The 26,247-nt window shown below is 35.8% G+C and overlaps 1 protein-coding gene across 1 annotated transcript in view; it reads left to right on the forward strand.

Annotated features, from left to right (window-relative positions):
- CSMD3 (CUB and Sushi multiple domains 3) overlaps positions 1–26,247 on the forward strand; it is a gene marked incomplete at its 5' end in the record, with an annotated part of 336,142 nt that overhangs the window by 46,075 nt on the left and 263,820 nt on the right. Inside the window, 1 exon segment of the mRNA XM_017891519.1 lies at positions 9,025–9,141. Within this exon segment, the coding sequence (XP_017747008.1) occupies positions 9,025–9,141 (117 nt within the window).

The following is a 26,247-nucleotide window of genomic DNA, read 5'->3' on the forward strand; positions in this document are numbered from 1 at the left end:
CTCCTCCTCCTCCTCCTCCTCCTCCTCCTTCTTCTTCTTCTTGTCTTGCTCCTTCAACCCACATACATACACCTGCTCAAAGTGGTATTTTCCGTGGATAATTAGATAAAGCCTGGTTGTGGTGTGATACTCTGATTTCTCCAGAAATATCACATCTATCTACTGTATCAATGCATACATAATTCAGGGGTATAACAAGAATATATGTAATATAGTTGGATCATGAACACATTTTACTCATACAAATCAAATTAAACAAATTAAGCCAAAAGAGAGTTTTTTTTTAAATTAAACAAATAGAAGAATAGAGAACAAGAAAAATAAGAAATTACACTGTGTGGATAAAACTTCACTCACTAAATGAGCATATTCCTTAGACTGATAAGATATTAGCCTGTGTATTCGTCTGTTTGCATTACTATAGAGGAGTACCTGATACTGGGTAATTTATGGAGAAAACAGGTTTAATTGGCTCACGTTCTGCAAGCTTTATAGGAAGTGTGGTCTGCCATGCTTCTAGTGAGGGTCTCAGAAGGCTTCCAATCACGGTGGAAGGTGAAGGGGGATTAGACACATCACATGGCAAGAGAGGAAAAAAAAGAGAGAGGGGGAAGGGGCCACACATTTTTTTTTTTTTTTTTTTGAGACGGAGTCTTGCTCTGCCGCCCAGGCTGGAGTGCAGTGGCCGGATCTCAGCTCACTGCAAGCTCCGCCTCCTGGGTTTACGCCATTCTCCTGCCTCAGCCTCCCGAGTAGCTGGGACTACAGGCGCCCGCCACGTCACCCGGCTAGTTTTTTGTATTTTTTAGTAGAGACGGGGTTTCACCGTGTTAGCCAGGATGGTCTCGATCTCCTGACCTCGTGATCCGCCCGTCTCGGCCTCCCATAGTGCTGGGATTACAGGCTTGAGCCACCGCGCCCGGCCGGTGCCACACATTTTTAAACCACCATATCTTGGGAGAGCTTACTCACTATGGCAGGGATAGCACCAAGCCATTCATGAGGGATCTGCCCCCATGACCCAAACACCTCCTACCTGGCCCCACCTCCAATATTGAGGATTACATTCCAACATGAAATTTGAAGTGGACAAACATCCAAACACTATCATTCTGCCCCTGGCCCCTCATAACTTATATCCTTCTCACATTGAAAAATACAATCATCCCCTGCCAATAGTTCTCAAAAGTCTTAAATCATTCCAGTATGAAGTCCAAAGTCATAAGTTCCATCTGAGACTCATGCCCTTCCACCTATGAGCCTATAAAATCAAAACAAGTTATTTACTCTCAAGATACAATAGTAATGCAGGTATTGGGTAAACGTTCCCATTCCAAAAGTGATAAATTGGCCCAAAGAAAAGGCCAATAGTCTCCACACAAGTCTGAAGCCCAACAGAGCAATTGCTACATCTTAAAGTTCCAAAATAATCTTCTTTCACACCTTGTCCCACATTCTTGTGTGAGGGGTGGACTCCCAAGGCCTTGGGCAGCCCCGCCTCTATGGCTTTGCAGTTTGTAGCCCATGTGGCTGCTTTCAAAGGTTGGAGTTGAGTGCTTGCAGCTTTTCTAGGCAGAGGTGCAAGCTGCTAGTGCCTCTGCCATTATACAGTCTGGAGGGTGGTGGCCTGCTTCCCACAACTCCATGAGGTAGTGCCTTGGTGGGGACTTTGTGTGGGTTCTACAATCCCACATTTCCCCTTGGCATTGCACTAGTAGAGTTTCTCTGTAGGGCTCCAAACCTATAGCAGACTTCTGCCTGGGCACCCAGGATTTTCTATACATGCTCTGACATCTAGGTAGAAGTTGACGAGCATCCTTCACACTTGCATTACGAGCATCTGCAGACCTAACACCATGGGAAAACTGCCAAGGATTATGGCTTGCACTTTACAGAGCCGTGGCCTGAGCTGTACCTGGACCCCTTTGAGCCAAGGCTGAAACCAGAGTGGCCGGAATGCAGGGAGCAGCCTCCCAAGGCAGGCAGCACGGCCATGGACCTGGTACAGGAAATCATTCTTTTTTCTAAGCCTCTGGGCCTGTGATGATAGGGGCTGCCTCAAAGATCTCTGAAATGCCTTCAAAGCCTCTTCCCCGTTGTCTTGGATATTAGCTCTTGGCTCCCTTTTACTCATTCTAATTTCCCTAGCAAGCGATTGCTCCACAAGCTTGTATCCCGCTTGTATCCCGCTCCTGAAAATGCTTTTTTTCTTCCCTGCCACATGGCTAGGCTGTGAATTTTCCAACTTTTACACTCTACTTCCCTTCTAAATATAAGCTCCAACTTTAAGTAATTTCTTTGCTCCTGTAGCTAATTGTAGTAATGTAGGCTGTTTTCTTCTCCATCACTTTGAAAGCCGTGAATCTCTGGCCAGCGACACCCCACCTGGGCCTCACTCGGCCACACTGATGTGTCCCAGCTTGCCTTCGTTATAGTTTGTACCCATGGTTGGTGGTTCCCTAGCTCTTGTACTGAACACAAGAAGGAGGATATCCTGTATGTTGAAGGGTGAGGAGGGTGAAGATGAATTTTATTCAGCAACAGAACAGCACTCAGTGGAGAGGGGATGCAGGAGGTGGTCCGCCAAACTCACAGTCAGGCAGTTCTCTCCTCTTTGCATAGCTGGGTCTGGGACTTTTTATGGCCTCAGAATAGGGGAGGGGCAGGCTGTAGGTACTATTGGAAAAGGCAGCATTCAATTGTTTAAAAGACATTATTTAGAAAGAATCAATTAGGAAAGGGCAGGTGAACAGGAACAGAAGTTCTCACTCTGGGTCGCAGGTTTCATCCAGGACCAGCAGTCTGGTCTTTCAGTCTTCAATCTGATTTTGCTCTAAGGTGGGGTTTCACCACGGACCCATTCCTGTCTTTCTGGGCATTTGGCTGCCTCCTGACACTCTCAGTAGGTTAGAAGTAGCCATGCCACCTGTTGAATGGTTTGCTGCTTAGAAATTTCTTCTGCCAGATACCCAAAAATATCACTCTTAACTTTAAGTTTGTATAGATCCCTAAGACATGTACGAGGACATGAACACAATGCAGCTAAATTCTTTGCTAGAGAATAATACAGGTGACCTTTGCTCCAATTCCCACTGACTTCCTCTTTTCCATCTGAGACCTCATCAACTTAGACTTCACTGTCCATATTTCTATCAGCATTTTTGTCACAACCATTTAAGTAGTCTCTAAGAAGCTCCAAATTTTTTCTTATCTTTCTATCTTCTGAGGTCTCCAAACTCTTCCAACCTCTACCCATTACCCATTTCTAAAGCCATTTCTACATTTCCATGTATCTTTATAGTAGCACCCCACTCCTTGTGTATTAGTTTGTTTTCACGCTGCTGATAAAGACGTACCCAAGACTGGGCAATTTACAAAGGAAAGAGGTTTATCGGACTTATGGTTCCACATGACTGGGGAGGCCTCACGATCATGGTGGAAGGTAAGGAGGAACAAGTCACATTTTACGTGGATGGCTGCAGGTAAAGAGAGAGAGAGAGCTGGTGCAGGGGAATGTCTCTTTTTGAAATCATCAGATCTCGTGAGACTTATTCCCTATCACGAGAACAGCACAGGAAAGACTTGACCCCATGATTCAGTTACCTCCCACCAGGTTCTTTTTACACCATGTGGGAATTCAGGATGAGATTTGAGTGGGGACACAGCCAAACCATGTCACCTTGATATGAATTTTTCTAGTCAAATTTTGCTATCAATTTGTTAGTCTGTTTGTATTACTATAAAGGAATATTCAAGACTAGGTTATTTATGAAGAAAAGAGATTTAATTGGCTCTTGGATTTTCGGGATGTACAAACAGTGTGGTTTCACCATCTGCTTCTGGTGAGGGACTCAGAAAGCTTGCAATCGTGGCAGAAGGCAAAGGGGGAGCAGGCATGTTACATGGCAAGATAGGAAGTGAGTGAGAGAATGAGGAGGTGCCATATACCTTTAAACAACCAGATCTAAGGAGAACTCACTCACTATTGCTAGGACAGGACCGAGACATTCATGAGGGATCTGTCCCCATGATCCAAAGACTTCCCATCAGACCCCACCTCCAACATTGGGGTTACATTTCAATACGAGATTTGGGGGACACCAACATTCAAACTATATCAGCATGGATTTGCTACTATGGGTTTGGTATTAGACCTGGGTTTGCTATTCCCTCAATAAAAACCAGAATCCATATAGCAGTCATATTATAAACATCTTACCATTGGATGCATTTCTAATGTTTAAGATACATATATTTCATATAGTATTGCCCCCAAATGTAAAGCACAGTAATCAAGCAAAGAACAAGCAAAAATTTCAATCGCAGAAAGAAAAAAAAAAATAGGCTTATATGGATTTATTGAAAGAGGGTGTATCTGGATTCTGTACTAAATTTAAGTGATTTTTTCTGGGATAATTTCAACCAAATGAAATGTTTATGCTATATGCTGACTATGGAACACTACTTTATAGTAGCCTGGTCTTGCAGGTATAGTTCATTTAATCATCCAACAGACATTTATGGAGAACCTAATATGTACAGACCCTGTCCTGAGAAGAGAAGAGAAGAGAAGAGAAACATGATAAGACTTATGTTTTAGAAAAAGTGCTACCAGTGGTATGAACTTGTGGTGATGAGTGGAGCTGAGAGTCAAAGAGCACATGCAGAAATTGATGGGAGTCTGGACTGTGACAATGACAGAGGCAAAGAAGCTAGAGAAGCTGATAAATCACATAAGGTTATGAGCAACAAACTGATTCTTTGTTGGACCCCAAGAGTCAGGGAGAGCAAATCTAGAATAATGGCATTTTATAAGTAGGCTAAGTTTGACATTTTCAATCTCTAAGTTATTGGGCTCTATAGGTATACATAAGACACAGTTCTTTGGTGTGGCAAAATTACAATTAATTGTTATCAATTACATAAACATTAAAATTATTACCAAAAGAAAACACATTTTAGAATCATCACTTTGGCCTTTTGTCAAGTATGTTCTGAAGGAGGCAGGTCCTGAAAGATATTACATGTAAAAAAGTTTTCCATGATCAAATAAGTTTGCAAGAAAGAGCATGATATTCCCTAAACCTTACTAAAGTCTCAAGTCCTTCACTTATGTGTTTCCCACACTTACTTAATCATAGAACCGTATCTTCTTAAATTCAAATGTTCTACAAACATACTATTAAAAATATAGATTTAGGCTGGGCGCAGTGGCTCACGCCTATAATCCCAGCACTTTAGGAGGCCAAGATGGATGGATCGCCTGAAATCAGGAGTTCAAGACCAGCCTGGTCAACATGGTAAAACGCCATCTCTACTAATAATACAAAAATTAGCTGGGCATGGTGGTGCATGGATGTAATCCCAGCTACTCTGTAGGCTGAGGTAGGAGAATCTCTTGAACCTGGGAGGTGGAGGTTGAAGCTAGCCGAGATGGAGCCATTGCAGTCCATCCTGGGATACAAAAGCAAAACTTGTTCTCAAGAAATAAAATAAAATAAATTAAAAAATAAAATATGGATTTATTAACTACATAAGCTATAATCAGGAACAGGTGGGTTCTTATGTTTACTGCATTACAAGGAATATAGGCTGTTTAGAGAAAAAACAGCCAATTTGACAAAAAGTCCACAGGTGTATGTGACATATGTCAAATAGCAAAAATAAGAATAGAATCCAAAGGTCTGACTTGCTTTTATCTTCAACCGATTAAGAGCCAGAAAGATAAAAGCTGCCCTTTTCTCAATTAGCCAATAAGATGACATTAAAACAGGAAGTAAGAATATAAAAAGCTTCCGGAGACCAATATTAGGAGAATCTGTGAAGTTGGCCTGACTTAATTATTATTCCATTTATATTTTATGAATATTAGGTTAGTGAAAAAGTAATTGCAGTTTTTGCCGTTAAAAGTAATTCCCAAAACCACAATCACTTTTGCACCAACCTAATATAAAACAGATTACAATAGATGTGTATCTCAGAGCATAATTTTCCCTTATTTATAATAATAACCACTGCATAATTATTATCACTCACTATAATATTCTGTTATTGACTATAAATTAGGCCACGCTGTAGGCACTCATCAAAATAAACAGAAAATTACGGTTACAAGTACAAATAACAGAATCTAGTATAATACTACCATGTGATTAAATTTTAACCTTATAATATATTTGTAATTTAAAAGAACCTTCATATTTCTAAATATGATTTTTAATAAAAGCTGTCCTAAATGTCAATTATACAAAATAAAATATATAAAACCAATCCTGGCTGTCAGACACATGTTAATATAGGATGGCACAATGTTCATGACTAAGTCACAGAACTGAACTTGAGTTAGAAGTTTCCATTTCTATTCATACTTTCCAAATATAAAATAAGAGTTTAATAGTTTTGTCATGTTCATTCAAAGTATTATAATTTTAATTCTGGAACACCTTAAAATCAGAAAGAAAATTAACATAAGACATACTGCCTATTCTTGAATGATTCTCTCATCAGTAGCATTATCAGTTGAATAAAGTTATCAGTACTGAAATAAGAATAACACCTGACTGCTCTAATCTCAAACAATAATGAGTGATGAGAGGGATGCATCTTTGGTTATTATAATCACTGTCAATTTCTTGCTTTTTTTAGAGAATTCTAATTTTAGTGTGTTTCATTCTAAGTATTTATTACCTTTTTATAGAACGTTAAGGAAAAAAGGCAGAATATTCATTAGTCACTCAACTCAATACAACATCCTTTTTGTGTTGTGTGTGTGTGTTTTTTAAATATACCGTATTGCTCTATTTTAAAACTTTGACCAATAATTAAACACAAGTTTTTACTTTTTCAAACTGTCATAACTCTTCTGGAGGTACCTAATTCATTACTGCATGCAGTGCACTTTAAAAGGAAAATCAGACATTAACTTCAATAAATTCCCAGTATAAAAGCTACACCTATCTATTTCTAATCTCCTTTTCTCAAGTCACAGAGGTAAACCACTACTGATATCTAATGGGAATCACTGCACTTTGTTCTTGATCTTATTTCTAGGTCAATGCTCCTGATTTTCCTTGTGTAATGATTCCTTCCTCCCTATTAAATCAACAAAGAACACTCATTCAACTTTGCATCTCCAAACTACTTTATATGTTTCCCTCCCATTTATATTCATAATTCTGGTTACTTTTGTATTTGTTTATATACCATTTGTTCTTCATCCAACTGTAATCTCTAGCTTCCCCTACTTGCCCCCACCCCACTCTAGTTCAGGGGTTGGCAAACTTCTTCTGTAAAGGACCAGATACTATTTTGGGCTTTGCTGGCCACATATATCTTTGAAATATTCTTCTGTAGTTTTTGTTTTGTTTGTAACTCTTTAAAAATGTAAAAAACCTTTCTTGGTCCACAGTCTGGATTTGGCCTGCTGACTATAACTTGCAGCGAGCCGCTCTAGTTGAAACTACTCTATTAATAGCACCAGAAAAACTCCTTTTGGTGTTTGAGGGGAGTAATAAATTATACTCTGTCCTTCCTGCAAAACTTCAAAGGAAATCAAACTATCAGCTTTAATACTGGTAAAATATGAGGGGCAGTGACAGCGGACTTCCTACTAGCTGTCTGCAACAGGCACAGCCCTACCCTCAGAAGGCACCCTGAAAAACCTACAGTGTAGAAGAGCGTACCAGACAGTATGCTCTGCAAGAAGAATGGCTCCTAATCTGAAGAAAGGTACTCAAAGGGTGAAGGAGCAGGGCCAGCTTGCAAGGTGTTTAAAAAGAAAAATAAATCCCTCTTCATGCAAACTATAGACCTGGGGCAGAAAATCTCCAGTCTTACACTCCAGATTGCCAAGTCAACCCAGACTTCAGACTTCTTTTTCATTTATTAATCACTTTGCAATATTTACCTCTTTGAACACTTGCTTTTTACTGAAACTCTTCTCCCTTGGCCCCCAGGAGAACAATTTCTCTGGAGTCAGCCACTCTTTATCTGATTTTAAACCTTTGGTGTTTCCCAGAACCTCCTCTTTGCCCATCTTTTCTCATTCTGCATACTTTTCAGAGTGATCTTATTCACTTAAAGAATATCAGTTACCATCCATATGCTTTCTATACTAAATCTCCATTTAGCTCAGGTCTCTCTTGAGTTCTAGAACTATGAATCCTAATGCATCCCCTATCTTGTGAATAACCCCCATCTACAGTTTATCAGAAACATTAATTTCACCCTCATCTTTTCTTTTTTTTTTTCTTTTTTTTTTAACATACCACATTGGGCCTGAGGTAGCCAATAAGTCTGCCTCAAGGCACCATCAATAACTCCTCTGATTTCAAGGTAAATTATATATGCAGATAAAGATTGATGAGAAAGTAGAATACTCAGATAGTGGGTGAATGTGTTTGTACAGCCATTCATGTCTCACACATAGTGTTGAATCTGAGTAGAATTTCAAAGCCTGTCAGCAAGTAATACAATTTCCCACTTGCGTATGTAATTTATCATTATTATAAAAAAGATGATCAATTTCACACTCTTATCACAAATGAAAGCTAGGCCACCATTATTATATTTCTAGATAACACCATTACAACATTATTATATTACATACTTTGTTTCTGAGAAGAGGAAATTGGAATACTTATAAAGTTTTGTTTATCCACTTTTTTATTTTTTAAATATTTAACACTAGAAGATCTTATTAAAAGTTGCAAATAAATTATACACCTTAAATTCCAGTAGNTGAAAGCTAGGCCACCATTATTATATTTCTAGATAACACCATTACAACATTATTATATTACATACTTTGTTTCTGAGAAGAGGAAATTGGAATACTTATAAAGTTTTGTTTATCCACTTTTTTATTTTTTAAATATTTAACACTAGAAGATCTTATTAAAAGTTGCAAATAAATTATACACCTTAAATTCCAGTAGCCATATATTTTTATTTGAAGAAGATAACCATGGTATGAATTTTTTTAAACTTTTTTCTAAAAATCATATTTTCACTATTTTTTCCTAGCACCCTGTGGAAGTCGTTCAACAGGTTCAGAAGGCACTGTTCTATCACCAAACTATCCAAAAAATTACAGTGTGGGACATAATTGTGTTTATTCTATAGCAGTTCCAAAGGAGTTTGGTAAGTAAGATTCGACTTATTATGTAGTATTTCATCCAGACATGCTTTATTTTTCACTACATGCTATTCAAAAATTTTAAATGAAAATACCTACTATCCATAAAGTATCTTACTTTGCAATTCTTTTTAGATGGTGGTTTTGTAATAATACAATTTTGAGGTCATCTTACTCAATCTGAATTTACAGTCAAGTACACAGGTGAACAACAATACAAAATGAAAACAGGATTGTTTTAATTTTAAAATGAGTATATCAGTAACCTTGCAAGTGCCTTCATATTGGAATTTTATAAAATGGGAAATTACTGGAGCATAAAGCCAAGGCTGCTCTGTAAAATATGTATTAAGTAAAATATTGAACTATTACAATAGTAATAAAAGTATTTACAAAACAATCATATCAATTTTATAGTTTATTAACACATTTCCAGAAAGAAGAGCTTTTGGTTTTAAGCATCTAGTTTCAGGGACAGCAATAAATACAAAAAGACAGCAAAGGACATTTCAGCTCATCTTGTCAACATGACAGTCTGTTCTGCATCGGCACTAAGAAGGTAATGTGTCCTTTGCTGCCTTCACGTCTTTCTGATCACACGTCTTAGAAGTCACTTATCTGGCTTCTAAAGGTTTTGGTTCTGAGATCTAGCTGGATCTAACCCAGATTAAGCTCTGTTCATGGATGGATAGGCAAGGGAAATTTAGAGAGCAGTGAAGTTCATAGACTTCTACAATTTAGATTTACAGCGTTGTGTTACATAGTAAAGGATTTGTTATAGCTATAAGGAATGTCTGGGTCTGGATGACTCAGTATTTCAGCAGAAGGACATGGATTTTATCATTAGAGATAGTTGGATAACATCTTGACTTAACATTTCTGCTGCTGAGATATAAAATAAGCTGATGCTTCCAGTCCAATTTCTTATAACCAGATACCTATATATCCTCCTTTTCATCCTTCTGAAACAAGTCCGAGATCTTCAACTTACTTGAGAGCACTGTCATCAGAAATGAAGTACTAAACTTTTTATTTTAAGATTTAAATAGAGTGATGATGCCAGCATTAGCAAAGTGTATATTTTTGTACTCTACAAAGTATTTATTTCCCCTAGCATATTGATCAGTTGAATCAAAGGTGAGCTCTTTGATAGTGAAGAGAATGACAGTTTAGAAAAGAAAAATATCATTCCCTTAATTGTGTTTATTTTTTGCCTTTTGAGTCCTTCCTTTGCTAGAGAATTTCATGCTCCCCAGATGCAAAAAAAATGTTACATGGTTGCTGACAGAATCCTAACAATTATTATCCAGAAAACTTCATGGCTCTCTGAGTCCTCTTTGGAAGTCACTATTTATCCTATTATTCTTGGGATGCCATGTGGCCAAAGGAATGAGAAAGAGGAAAAGTAGCCATTTAGTGTCCTGATAAATAGACATGCTGGTCACCTTGGAGATGTATTACTGTAGCCTATGTATGCTCAAAAGAGAAAGAAAAGTACTAATTGAAATAAAAGTAAATTAACAGATTCCTAAAGAATGAAATCTATATTTTTGTAGGGTTAATATAAGTTGAATTTAATCCTCTTAATATTAAAAAAAACTGCTATGTTGAGCCAATAATAGTTGGTTTTAAAACTATTTTTTAAATGAATCTTCTTGTTTTTTTTTTGTGGACAAAACAAAGTGTGCTTTGATTTATTAGTAAAAAACTAATTTTATTTTACAAATGTTGCATCATTCTTCATTTTAAGTTACATATATATTTAAGCACCTGTATTCTAATTTCAGCCTTGTCACATGTTAACTATCTGCCTTTGGACAAGTTACATAATCTCTTTGAGACTGCCTCTTTATTTATAAATTTGGTATCATTTTGTTTATAGATTAGAGATGTGAGCAGTAAATGAGAGAGATATATACACATGTAAAGTGTGTCTAACATACTTCATGCTTAATATCATTAGGTTAACAAATGCCAGCTTTCAAGTCAGATTTCTGGGTTCAGGCTCATCTTAACTTACTTGCTATTTTCACTGGACAAGTCACATTGTCAGCCTGAACCTTACACATCTCTAAAGTAGCAATGGTAAATACACCTTATATGGTTATTTTATAATAATTTGATGTATATGAGTGATTGGCATAATAACATAGTAAGTCATATGCATGCACAAGTACACATATACACCTTCTTCTTTATGTTCACATTCATATAAAACATCCCCTGTCCCCTCTTCTACCCCCGAAAAAGGTTAAATTAAATGACCTACAATATTGGATTGAACTAAGGTCTTAAAAATAGCATTTTAAAATAAAACAACTATTTATGTTATTTAGTTAAAGCATGAAAACAAATATTTTGGGTTTTATATCCCAGTGGCTGTTCAATCATCTGATGATCCCTTACAATTTTCTGGGAGTAGGATAGTGGAAGTAAATAAATACTGACTCTTGACTTCTTCCTATTACCTTCCTATTACCTTCCTTTACCTCTTTGTTGAGAGATGGTCAAGCAGTAGTTACTGGATCTCTACAAATCAGATTTCTATTTTGCTTCTGCTTCCTCTCATTCTCACTTTGCCATAATTTTTTTCTGTTGCCACATTGAGCTATATTTATTACTTTTCAGTATTACTTCATCACATATCACTTCCCACATTTTTTTCTTTTACTGTCATTTATCTCAAATTATAATAATTCCTTCTTCTATACCTTTTATATGCAGATGCTCTTAGAACATGACTTTTACATCGTTTAGCACAGGGGTTCCTAACCCCTGGGCCATGGACTGGTACTGGTCCTTGGCCTGTTAGGAACTGGCCCACACAGCAGGAAGTGAGTGGCAGGTGAGCTATCATTACTGCCTGAGCTCCACCTCCTGTCAGATAAGCTGTGGCATTCGATTCCCATAGGAGTGCAAACCCTGTTGTGAACTGTGCATGTGAGGGATCTAGGTTGTGCACTCCTTATCAGAACCTAACTAATGCCTGATGATCTGAAGTGGATCACTGAAACCATCCCATGGAAAGATTGTCTTTCACAAAACCTGTCCCTCATGCCAAAAAGGTTGGGAACCACTGATTTAGCACAATGTCTGTCAAATACACTCAGTGCATTCATTGGATTGCATTTTACATAGGGGTTAAGGCTCTAACATCCTTATGTAAAAATAAAATAACATATAACCAACATTACACATGAAAATAAATCACCCATGAAAGATCATCTACATGAGTTTACATATGCCTATTGTCTCTGAAATAGTCTAACAGAACATTTTTAGTCCTTCAAGATAAGAAGAGATAACAGATTTTTTCAGATAATTCCAGATGAGCTACTTGTGTTTCTTACAGGCCATGTGATACTAAATTACTATTTTTTTTTTTGGCCTGGTGTAGAATTAAATGCCTATAAGTTATTTTTGCCATTACTTTTAATGGCAAAAACCACAATTACTTTTACACCAACCTAATAAATATGTGCATATTACTCCGCTTTACTGGTTGATTGAGTAAATACTCTTTGTCAGTCAATTGCCATCTTTTAGTTTTTATAAATAAGACAAATATCAATTCATAATGTTTACATGAGCATCACTAAATTTCATTTGAATTCAGGTATTGGGGTCAGATTTTGGCAATATTCATCCTGCAGGATTCTACTTGTTTTATTATTCTTAGAAAAATAACAGTTATGGATCAATTGGATATCATTTATTAATATTTTACTCCCCTTATTCTACATATAAGACTAATTACATTTGGCTTTTTGGATTTAAAAAATCCTACTTATCTATCAATAAAATATATTTAATTTTCTTCATTTTTCAATGTTTAATCACCAGTTGCTTTTTCTTGTGGTTTAGTTGCTTAAGACTTTATGAATTATATTTAAGTGTCAGAAACATGGAAGACCTATTTTATTTTACTTATTTTACTTTTCATTTGGTATAGATAACATGCTTTAGAATGTAAGAGAACTGTTAACATTGTCAGAGGGAAGTTTTTTTATTAATATATATTATACTTATACCTAGAGTATAGGAGTCCAAATAAGATTTCAGGGAGGGAGGAATTAGTAAAATTTGGGAATAAATGTGTGGATTTCTATCTCAACAATCCTGGCTGAGAAGAAACATAAATAAATAGGATGACAGTCAAAGTAGAGTGTAAATTGGCAGATAATGTTTGGTTTTGTTTATTTTCTCTTACTCCAGCAGATACTGGGGTACTTAAAGCCCAAAGAGAAAGACACAGTAGAGAAGACAAAGCTGAAGATATGAGGTGTATCAACTGGTTAAAAAAAAAAAAAAAAATTCAGGCAATTGGAGGAGATGAAATTTTAAAAACAGAGGGAAGACCTTCTTATAATTCAGAAGAAATAATTTGCAACTAGCAACATGATATCTGGATTAATTTCACATGAAATATTGAAATAGTCACATGAAATATTGTTGGAATTATCATTCCTTCCTATTCTTCCACCTCCATCTCTCTTCAATCATCCTCTTCTTACTTTCTAGGAATTATGTATAACAGAGGACATATTCGTGTCCTAAGGCTACTATAACAAAGTACCACAGGCTTAGTGGCTTAATTCTATTCTTTCACAGTCCAGAGGCTGGATGCCTAAAATCAATGTGTCAGTAATGCCACACTTCCTCTGTCGGCTCTAGAGAAGCATTCTTCATTGCTTCTTCCTAGTTTCTGGTGACTCCCAGCAAGCCTTGAGGTTCCTGGGCTTATAACTGACTTACTCCAATCTCTGACTCCCTCTTTACAAGACCGTTTCTCCTATCTGTCTGTTTCTGCGTATCTCTCTGTTTTCTCTTGTTCTTATAATGACACCACTTATTGGATTTAGGGCCCACTCTACTCTAATATGATATCATCTTGATCCTTAACTAATTATGTCTGCAAAAACCCTGTTTCTAGGTACGGTGACATTCTGGACTTCTTGGTGAACATAAATTTTGGAGAACACTATTCAATCCACTATAAAGGGCAAACTACATATCTATATCTGTATCTATACACACACATATATATATAATTTTATGTAGAAAATCTTAATATAAGTTGCAGTATAAAGCATGCATCAGCTGTGTGGATTGCAAACTGACATTCAGATTTCTTGGAAAATTCCAACATGTAAAACGTCCTGAGGATATCCAGTATAGTCCATGGTGACTTAATTTTGTGTTTAGCATTCCAGATAGCTCTACCTCCTAGAAGACACACCCTGAAGGCATATTTATTAGTGTACAGAGCTTATTCTTTCCCAAGACTAGTTTTCACACTTGGTATGTTCAAAATGGGCATAAAAACCTTACATCTGCCCCAGTAATCTACCTTCTCACCTATCTTTTATTATTGGCACAGTCTCTTGGTTGTATAAGTTTCAAATTTATGAATCCCTATATCATCCGAAGTAATTGTCAATCTAGTCTACTATGTGCAAATGGTATACAGAGTTACCAAAACCTTTTGCATATTGCTGTAGGAGAGGCTTTTTAAAAAAGTAGCTGCCACTACCTTGAACTTTTTTCCTACTTAAATGTATTTTGTTTGTTTCTTATTCACGACCACTATCTTTCCTATTTCTCATTGAAGTACTTTTCTTCCAGTTAACCTAGAAACATCTTTCCTTAGGATATTACTCACATTTTAAGATTATAATTTTAAAAAACAAATAATTTTATTATAGTATTATGTTAAAACAGTGATAAGTAGCAACTATTTCATTAATTCTTATTATATTCACTAAATGTATTTTATTTTGGTCTGATAGACTTGGGTAACTACATAGTGTTTAATAAGTGTGATTTGTTTTTGTAATATCACATCTTTTACATTTCTGCGTGAATTGTTAACCTGTAAAAGGTAATCTGAGAATTTAGGTCTTCTAGTAATTTATAAGAAAAAAGTAAAACAATGGATTGAAAATAAGATTCATACATACTATCTCTAAATGTATACATATATGTTTTTCCGTTGGACATCTGAACTTTTAAATACATACTAATGCAGTTTTGACTTGCATATGAAAAATTAAGTAACTATTCTCATCTTTCATGTTAAAAATAATAGCAGTTCGTTTTGTGTATATTTTCCCTTAAAATTCACACATATATTTGACCATTTGCTCTTTGATCTTCTGTCTGTGAGTTTTTTTTAACTATTCAGCAACACAGTCTATGTTGTGGTTACCTCTCTTTATGCTTAATTCAATCATTTATTGCCACTAATTTTCTCCATATTTTAGTGAAAGATTGCTTTTAGATTACCTTTGTTTGCTCGTTCAATCAGTAAACCATTTTATTGGCATTTTATTTTTCCCAGTATGACATTTTCCATAATGAATGAATACTTAAGAAGATCAATAAAGGCTTTTATGTATTTTTTACTTAAAGTATATGACACTTCACTTTTTAACAGTACAATTGCATCAAAACCAACTATTACTCTTTTCTAAATACTGAATTTATCTAACAATGACAAATATTCACAATATATGTGTTTATTCAAAAGCTGTGTTTACTATTTGTCATTACTTTTAGATTTGGAGCAATTGAAAAGAAAAGGGAAAAAATTTTTTTTTTTTTTTTTTTTTGAGAAGGGGCTCCCCGCCCCCCCAGGCTACAGTACATGGTACCATCTCGGCTCACTGCAACCTCCACCTCCTGGGTTCAAGTGATTCTCCTGCCTCAGCCTCCCAAGTGGCTGGAATTACAGGAGCTCGCCACCACATCAGGCTAATTTTTGTATTTTTAGTAGAGATGAGGTTTCACCATGTTGGCCAGGCTGATCTCAAACTCCTGACCTCAGTTATCTACCCACTTGGGCCTCCCAACATGCTGGGATTACAGGTGTGAACCGCCGCACCCAGCCTCTTGTTTTCTAATTGATGGTTGTTTTAATGTAAAAAAAGCAGAAATTAGTACGTTATTTGTGTACCTATAAGAAAGGAAACCCCTATTTTTTTGAACCTATCATTTTAGGGAAGGGAAATATGATTATCTTGTGTGCTTATGATTATATTATTTAATTTGGAGGATATAATTTATATAGTTAGATCTCAAGCCATGGCTTGGCCAATTGGTTGAACATGATCTGCCTCCCACCCCACCTGCATTTCAAAGACTATTGAAAACCCATGGGTAGCGAGGTAAGACTGTGGGCCACAGTATTCTATCCCATAAAAGGCAAAGGCTGAAGGACTGTTAAAATAGGCACTAAATAGAACATAGGATTCAAATCAGTGATAAAAGAATATTTACTATCTGGTAATTCGAGAGTCTGTAATTTCAGCAGTATTGATTATGGGGCCTTTAATATGTGAGACAACAGAATACAAGTTGCAGTAATTCACCACGAGGGGGCATTAATTTTTTCCAGGCTTAAGAGCAGCTAAAATAGGCTACTAAACGTAGAAATAGTGGGGATAATCACCCTTTCTCTAAATACTTTTTCTATAATGGGTTTTAATCTTTAAAGAACCTATGTTATTTTACACTGGGCCATATTAACTAACTTTTAACTGAAGATAAAAGTCCATAGAGTCCTAATGTGTCAAACCTATTGTAAGTGCCAAAGACTTTATTTAATTTTACTACCTTTTTGGTCAGAGCTTCCATGACCACTGTAGGATATTTAGTTAAGGCAATAATGCTGATGATTAAAATGAGGCATACTTCTTTGTTCACCATTTTATATTTCATATTTCTTTTAGATTATAGGGTGTGCCTTATTGAAATTTAGTGGGATCACCAGGAATAACTGTATCTGAGCCTCTGTATAGATTAAGACCATGAAGGTTTGCTAAGTGGTGCGTCTCAGTAGATGTTACACTTAATTTAGAACCCATGTTGTAGAGACACAAAAACCAATTAGAGATGTTCCATAGTTTTACTTTACAAGTTTTTGTGTAAATTTTGGATTTCCAGTTGAGTCAAATTGTGGATCTTTCTCTTTTAATTTTGTATTTCTTCAACCTGTATGTAGTTTATTGTTGTTTTCATTTTCGCTTTAAGGGTTGCTATATGTAACTTCAGAGGAGGGAAGGTCTCCTTACCCTGCTTATGTTAATTATTAATCATAATTATTTCATAATTAATAATTTTCTTCCTCTAAAGTATCTCAAATTGGTAACTTCAAGGTTAGAAACAATGGTTACTTTATAAGGTTTAAGAACTCTGGGTTTATTTTAAGTTTCCATCAACTCATTCGTTGTTCCACATAAGCGTCATGTGTGTTTTCCTCTAAAGTCTGAGGATTAGAATCTTTGTTACAACAGAGGCCTGGATAGCAATATTAGCAAAAGAATTTTTTTTTTTTTTTTTTTTTTGAGATGGAGTTTTGCTCTGTTGCCCAGTCTGGAGTGCAGTGGCAAGATCTCGATTCACTGCAAGCTCCACCTCCCAGGTTCACTCCATTCTCCTGCCTCAGCCTCCTGAGTAGCTGGGACTACAGGCGCCCCCACCACACCAGGCTATTTTTTTTTTGTATTTTTAGTAGAGATGAATTTCACAGTGTTAGCCAGGATGGTCTCAATCTCCTGACCTTGTGATCCACCCGCCTTGACCTCTCAAAGTGCTGGGATTAGCATGAGCCACCTCACCCGGCCAGCAAAGGCATTTTATAGGGTCTTAGTGAGTCATCTGCTTTCAGGAGTTTAGAACTCAGTACACCATATGGTAGCTCTTCTTTCTCACAATCCACCACCCAGTGAGTCCATATATTGCACAGGGTATCAATATTTTCCCTGGGTCTTCTCTAGAAAAGGTGACTGCTTGACACCAATAGCCACAAAGTAAGAGTTGTTCTCTGAACTTAGCATTAGTCACACTTTATGCTGGAATCAAGATATGTGATTCATTATAAAGTACACAGATAAGTCCAGGCTACAACATACAACTGAGGGTCACTTTGATGAGGACACAACCCTTGGTTCTAAATGCCAGTTATTAAAATATCTGATGTAGATTGATTAAATCTGTGATAACTTGGAAGAACTCAGAAAATGCAGCACAAAGCAGCATAACTCTAAGTGCAAGTTTGCCAGCAGACAGCAGAGTCAGTTACTAAGAGAAAACAAGAGAAGAAAGACCTTTAGTGTTTGTAGTCATCACTTAGACATCTTTTTCATTGCATTCATTGCTGTGGTCACTCTGCAGTTGGTTTGGATTTATTTATTTATTTATTTATTTATTTATTTATTTATTTAAGATGGAGTCTTGCTCTGTTGCCCAGGCTGGAGTACAGTGGCATGATCTTGGCTCACTGCAACCTCCACCTCTTGGGTTCAAGTGATTCTCCTGTCTCAGCCTCCTGAGTAGCTGGGATTACAGGCACGTGCCACCACACCCAGCTAATTTTGTATTTTTAGTAGAGATGGGGTTTCTCCATGTTGATCAGGCTGGTCTCGAACTCCTGACCTTGTGATCTGCCCACCTCGGCCTCCCAAAGTTCTGGGATTACAGGCGGGAGCCACCACGCCCTTCCCTGGTTTGGATTTCAAGACTGATATCACACAAGCACAAGGAAGTATGAAAAGCCATGTTACTCACAAAATGAGACTTTCTAGGGGGAGCAAGGCAAACTGCCAAACAGTTTCAAAATTCATGAGACAGCAGAGAAAGGGGATTGACTGTGGAGTTTTATTGTGATTATGGAGTAGCAGTGGGGTGAGAGTTTCTGTGTGCAGGTGAATGCTTGCATGATTTAAACTTACCACTGGTAGCAAAGAAGCAGCACTTACGTGACCTAATCAGCTTGCCCAGATATGAGGCAGAGGGGAAGGGGGAGTGGCGGGGCTTGAAAGTTGTCAACAGTTAAGCATTAAAAATGATTTCACATGTTGTAATATAAGTTGTAATTTGTATATGTGTATCGTATATCGTATATGTCATATATATCTGTTGTTATTATATTATCTTTGCATTTTAAGCAAAATTATTTCCTTTCAACTTGCAAGAATCTCACTATAATATGCTCTAGAATGTGATTAGCTGAATTTTCAAAATAACTGTCAAATGATCTATGAGATTCATATGATGGTTATCTATTCACATTCATTGTGTATAAGTGTCAATGTTGATGCTTCATATTTCTGTTGTAAGGCAGTTATAGAAAATAAGTTATGCTTAATAATTCAGAATAAAGCTGAAAACTATGGTGCAGGAACACAAAGCTAGACATTTTACAACAATCTGTTTAAACAGTGGTTATGATGTTTCAACATATTCGTACTTTTCCCATTTATGGTTGTTTTTAGTTTTTGCTTCATTTTACCAATATGATAAGTTCCGCAGTTGTCCCGTTAGGCTATTTAATACCAGGTGGCATAAAGCTGCCGAAGATTATTTTGACATGAGATTCAAAGTCATAAAGTCAATGATGGTAACAATTGTAAACTGATTGAAGAGAAGATTGAGCGGTTACTATGGAATAGTGGTAAACAAGGTGAACTGGGGATCCAAAGGTCTGGATTGTAGTCGTTTGCCTCTAATTGGCCATGTGACTTTGAGCAAATTACTTAAGCTTTCTGGTCCTCATTTTCTTGATGTATAATATAAAACCTTTTGTCCCCAAGGGACTTCTTAGTTTAAAAAATAGGTGAAATCTACTTTTGAATTTGTTAAAGAGTATGCTAGTGGAAGCTAGAGAATTAAAGTACAGGAAAGTTCCACCAGCTTTTCTGAAATTCAAACATCTGCTTACAGAAGTGCATGTATTCATGTAATTTCATTAAATTCCAAAGACAACTATAAATTTAACCTAAATTCTGAATCTTTTATTTTTCTGCAAAAGTAAAATAAGTTATGTAACAATGGCATGCTACATTCTTCTCTGTTATTTTCTTTCTTCTTTTCTCTTTTTTAATGCATCAGAATATCCGTGATGGTCATTTTTAACTTTCTCATTCTTATCATTAAAGTGTAATAAATACGTCCAAGTGAACTTTGCATTTTTCAATTCATTACAAATGCTAGAAAATTGACTTTCTATTTTGTTTCCCAGTGGTATTTAGGCACAAAATAATTCCTTGAATAAGCCTGAATATTCATATAGGGAGTAAACATTTCTTGCAAAGTTTCGTTATAAAATTGTGGCTCTTCTCTTTAAGAAGTTGACATGGAAAATATTTGAAATAATAAAAGAAAAGTTATACATATATTAATAGAGATGCATTACTTTTCTGGAAAACTTTTATGGAGAAGTCATTATATACAGCCTTTTTTAGTATTTCATTATTCTGTCATGCAGAATCTCATTTGTAATATTTCATACCATGACAGAGTAAAGCTAGAAGATAAATGATTTACAAAAGCACACAGCATGCCACAGGCAGAGTCTTTTGTAAACAAGGAATATATTTGACACTATCCACACTGATGTTTTAGGATAAGTATAATGATCTTTAATTGTTTAACACTGCAATGCAGTGGTGATTATAATTAAAATACACGTTTGATTTTTTTTTTTTTTCTGTTTTGGTGAGTCACATGATTTAATTACCTACTTTAGACTTAACAAAGGCTAACATTTGCATTTTGAAATAATATATTTGGAAACTCAATAAATTATATTTCAAGTAGGTTAAAAGATTGATAGTGCTTATTCTGTGCTTGGTATACAAACACATGGTGCACATCACACACTAAAAATCTGTGATCCTAGTCTCTGAATTTAGAGGGATTTGAATAGTATTCTCTTACAGCTTATATAAACCCCTAACATTTCAAACTACCTGCTTTTGCTGAGAAGCGGAAACTCAAACAGAGATATAACTGGAATATTTTCCAAATTCACTGAAGCTATGTTTTATACTAAAATACCAGACTAACTGTCAAAGTTTCATCTATTATCCTGCTTCTTTTAGCAATATTTTATGTAACAAATGTTTTTCACTCTTCTATAATGTTTATTTTATTGTAACAGTTTGCCAATTAAAATTCAGATTAAAATCTTTCATTCAGTGGTAAATAACATAAATGAGATCAATATCTGGACAGAGATAATATGGGATGGTGTGTGCAGTGGTGCACTAAAATCCATGCCTTCTTGAAGGTAGTTTAATTCTATAACATTTGAAACACAGTATGGACTAAATAAAACTCAGCTGTAGATTGAATTTGACTTTCAATCTAGCATGTTTTCTGTTCTTAGTGTAGGGGTATGGAAACTTCGTGACCGCTTTCTTTTTTACTTAACCCCTTTGCTTCTCCTTACTATCTCTAAATTTGTAGAAATATGCTATAAATAATTCTAACCTCATTGTGGGTAAAGATCTATATTTCATTGCATGTAAGTGGCAATTATTCACTAATCTGATCAATTATTTATTTAAACTGTGTGTATACACCCAGCCTTGAGCTAGAATCTGAATGTACAGGTTATATAAACAATGGTTCCTGCCCTCCAAGAGATCACAGGAAAAGGAATTAGAAAATTAAACAGTTTATTCAGGAAGAATGTGGAAACTGCTGTAAACTATGATGTGGGAAACTACAGTTTGTAAGCATGCTATGGGTAAACAGAGGAGGCACACCTAAGGCAGGCTGGTGGCTGATTTCAGAAATGCGGATGACCGTGACAGAAACATTTATCTGATGATATGACACATGACCTAAGTCTTAGTGAATGTGTAATTGTTAGCAGGAGAAGGACATTCCAGCCAAAAAGAACAACACAGGAAAGATGTAGAGATATGGCATATGTTTTCTGAAAGGGACTATATATTTTTATCTCTAATTGAAGAGCAAAGTACTAGTCAGGAACTAATATGCCTGAAACTAGTAAAGAAGGCAGAGACCAGATTATGAAGTGCCTTGTATGCCATGTTAAATCAATTCAACAAATGTTTATTGCGTTCTCACTCTGCTTCAGAGAATTATTTGCTAGGCTGAGGCTACTTAGTGCCCAATGAAACAGAAATGCTTATTTGTTCTTGTTAGTATATTGTCTAATTCAGTAGTCAGATAATAGTCACCTGGTACTTACTGGTACAACAATTTCCAGTCGTTAGAATTTTGAAACATTTACATGTACTGACAAATAGCCACTTCTCCAATCTCTAAAATTGCTCCATAATTCTCTGGCTGCTGACCCTTCCCCAGTCTAGCAGTACTTCTGACTCATCTGTACCCATGTCATACTGATTAAATATTTTGAGAGTTACCTTGTGAACATAATTGAATAACCCCCCACACGCACACATACAACACACACACACACAATTACGAGCACAAATTTGGCTAGTGAGCATGAAGCGTGAAGAAAAAAAAATGTATAATGAGAAAGAATAACAGGAGGATCAAATTTAGATTAGGGAGATGAGTGAAGTCTGCAGTATGCTGAAAATCAGATGAGAAGGAGGTTGAAATGTATCTCGTGTACCGTAGTAACTAATTAAGCTATTTGGCAGAGGATTAACAAAGTCTGTTGGACATTTTAGTTAATATTATTTGTGGCAGGGAGAGGGTGGTTGTTCCAGAGGCATGGATGAGAAACAATGAGGGGATTAATTTAGGCAGTGGAGAAGGGAGGAAGCATTCATTGTTTGCAGAAGATAGTAGGGATGAGTGAGATTTGTATATGTGTCTGAGTATGTGTGTATCTCTATATTCTAGTGTAATTCATGATCTCTAATGATGGCAGCAGGCACCTGAGTAGAAAGGAGCAAGTGATATTACAAAGGCCATGAGAACTGCTGTCAAAGCCCTTCCTGGTGTCTGGACTTGAGATACGAATTCAGTGTTCAGTCACCAACTTTGCAGTTTCAGAAATTCAGCGTTGTCAGCTACCTCAGAAAGTATTCACACTTCAGGAGACAGTTTCACATTGTTTTCCACTCATCAAACCCAAAGGGACTGATTTGTAAATCACAATACCAATTTCCAACTTTTTCATGAGAGAATATCCGGCAAACTTGGCAGTCTTGTCCTTTTGCCTAGAACCCTTCTTCTTGATGGAAATAACTACTCCTCGCACAAAAGCATATAATTATTTTAAAAATCATAGTCACAAGTTTATTGACATTTAAGGATATCAGGAAGTAGCTTGATGTACTAATGAAAAATTTATATCAAACTACTACAGCTGGAAGAAATGTTCTTATCTACACTAGACACATTTCTTTATTTAGAATTCACTGAACCAACTTTACTCAAGATTTTGGGAGGGTAAACTAACATACCTGGGTGAGAGGACAGGGAGAGAAAGTCCAGCAAAATTTGGAAACACAGGGTTTAAAAAATTTGAAAGATTTTAGCCTTATTTTCTCTAAGGATGTTAAGTGTCTTTAATATGCCAGTATGGATATTGTCTCTCTCTCTTTCTCTCTCTCTCTCTCTCTCTGTGTGTGTGTGTGGATTTGAATGGGACTCTTTACAAAGTTGAAGCTCAGTGAAAATACTGCACTAATGTGTCTTCTCTTTGTGATCAAATATTGTATTTTTTATTATTGAAAAAATAATAAAAGAACTTAATCTTTTGCACATTAAAACAAATCTCGATATGTATTTAATGAAAATGCAAACAATTGAATTAATCAATGAATTAAGTAATCCTTTATCCTGGGTGAGGAGGACTTTTTTTATTTTTTTTCCAGATACTTATTTACCATATTTGTTTACCAAGGNGTGTGTGTGTGTGTGGATTTGAATGGGACTCTTTACAAAGTTGAAGCTCAGTGAAAATACTGCACTAATGTGTCTTCTCTTTGTGATCAAATATTGTATTTTTTATTATTGAAAAAATAATAAAAGAACTTAATCTTTTGCACATTAAAACAAATCTCGATATGTATTTAATGAAAATGCAAACAATTGAATTAATCAATGAATTAAGTAATCCTTTATCCTGGGTGAGGAGGACTTTTTTTATTTTTTTTCCAGATACTTATTTACCATATTTGTTTACCAAGGTATTAGCTTAATCATTAACTAAATGTTTGCTTAGTTGGTCACTCCTCCATTCTTGGAAAAAATGTGGGTAAGCATCAATCTTGACACAATCCTATGCATTTAGACATTCATATGCAGTTGGGAGAAGCTAGTCCAGGAGGTATCTTACAGTTAAGATAAGGAGTATGGAGCCACAAACTCTGGGCTGACACTTTGCGATTAGAAACGAATGAGGAGGCCTAAATGCTTCATTTTAGCCTCTTCCCAGTTCCTCTTCACCTATTCCCTGCTCTCAAATTCCTCATCTTTACTCTGGCCCGACATTCTCTACATTTTAGACATTTAGATAAAACTTTGGATAAGATGGGAAATTATATTTCTTGAACATTTAAATTTGTGATATAAGAATTGTATCATTTCATATAAGAGCTTTAAAAGACATTTCTCTATAGAATTAACTGGAATATCAGTCTGCAGGAAATATGGGTCACAGAGCATGCTATAGGATGCTGGTAGCGTTATACCTTTTAAGAATTCAGTTTGGACTGTAAATTCTCAATAAAATTCTACAAGCTTACTGTTTCTGACCAATCCAGTTCTCACACTCACCTGTGGATTCTCTTCACTCCATTCCCCATGCAGGGAAACTTCTATTTAGGGTGTTGGTGGTACAAAAGAAATAGGGCAGAGGAAAAACTCCATCTGACTAACCAAGCATATGTCCAATTATTTTCAATGTTAATGCCCAGACCTCCCCTTTGAAGCTCAAATTTGACTGTGTCTTATCTTCTGTTACTTCTAAAATGAGGTAGGTGCACTAGAATTAGAATCCTATCTGAAGAAGGATGCAAAGTCCAAGGTTCTGTGGGTAGAGGGAGAAAACATTAATGAATATCACATAATATTATCTTGTGACATATAAATCAGTTTTGTAAAAGAGATTTATATTTGAATTTTAATTTGACATACAATTTCTCAAGAACACCTCCATTTTATAGTCATATTTGACTGATGTTAATGTTTGTATTCTTTATCTTTAATAGCTCTTTTCGGGTTTTTTTGTATCATGTTTGAGTTTGTAATCATATTTCATGAGGGTTTGTGTCTAGGCATGTTTGTTCAAACCTAAACCATGTACCCTACAGTAAAAGGACAAAATTCATATCTATGTAATCTAGCTTTCAGTATTAGTTATGTACCTTATGTGTAATCTCATGTAAGTTATTTATTCTTTATGATATCTCATCTATAAAAAAGAGATAATCATATCTGTCCCACCCTAAACCATAACATTTTTGTAAGTATCAAACAAGAAATGTAATAGTTATAGCTTTTCAATATTTTGTTTTCTCATTGGTTAATTTTAAGAAGTATGACATTTTAGAAATACGATTTTAAGTATATTTTGTTCTACTAAACAGGTATGTTTTCCATTTATTTTCTTTAGATAATAAGCTTCCTCTCTCTTCAGAAAGCACATTTATGTTTTCTTAGTAGTATTTTATAGAACCATTTATTTCTACTCAGTGCTTATTGCAGATAATTAATGAAACCTGAGCTCCACAAACTGCTGCTACTAAGTTTCATCTGTCTGGTGATTGCCCTTCATACCTATTTGCTAAATTCTAAAACTTACCAAGTTATCTCCCTTCATTTTTGCTGATTTCTGCTATAATTTTCTGTGGATTTCCTGTTTGAAAAATGAGGCCCACATTCATAGTTTTACCTACTTATAAAGCATATAATTAGATATATTCTTTCAGTTCTCTACCACTCATTTTCTTCTATAATATTTCAAACATGATCCTTTCCACATTTTTTTTCCAGCTTCCAAATTTTGTTTTACATTTACTTAGGAAATTATATGCTGTCTGGATGCACTTCCAAATAATTCCAGTGTAGAGCTCAGGTGGTTAGAGTATAGGGCTAGGGTGATTTTTATGAATAAAACTAAACTGTTGATGAATAATAAAAAAAAAATTTCCTGTGTTAATTTTTTAATCAGTTGAAATTTCACCAGCATTTTCAAAATATGAGACCAAAATAACTATAAAAATTTATGCCTTCCATTTTTTTTAAATCCCAACTTGCATCACCTACAGTTGATTGAGGAATTGCCATGAGACAGTTTTCCCACTGAGGCAACATGCTGTGTAATCTAACAGCTGTATGAAGCTGAGCAAGTCACTTGATATCTTTGGGTC

This window comes from Rhinopithecus bieti, unplaced genomic scaffold (genome assembly GCF_001698545.2).
Source record: "Rhinopithecus bieti isolate Rb0 unplaced genomic scaffold, ASM169854v2 scaffold_18921, whole genome shotgun sequence".
In the NCBI taxonomy this organism is placed as follows: Eukaryota; Metazoa; Chordata; class Mammalia; order Primates; family Cercopithecidae; genus Rhinopithecus; species Rhinopithecus bieti.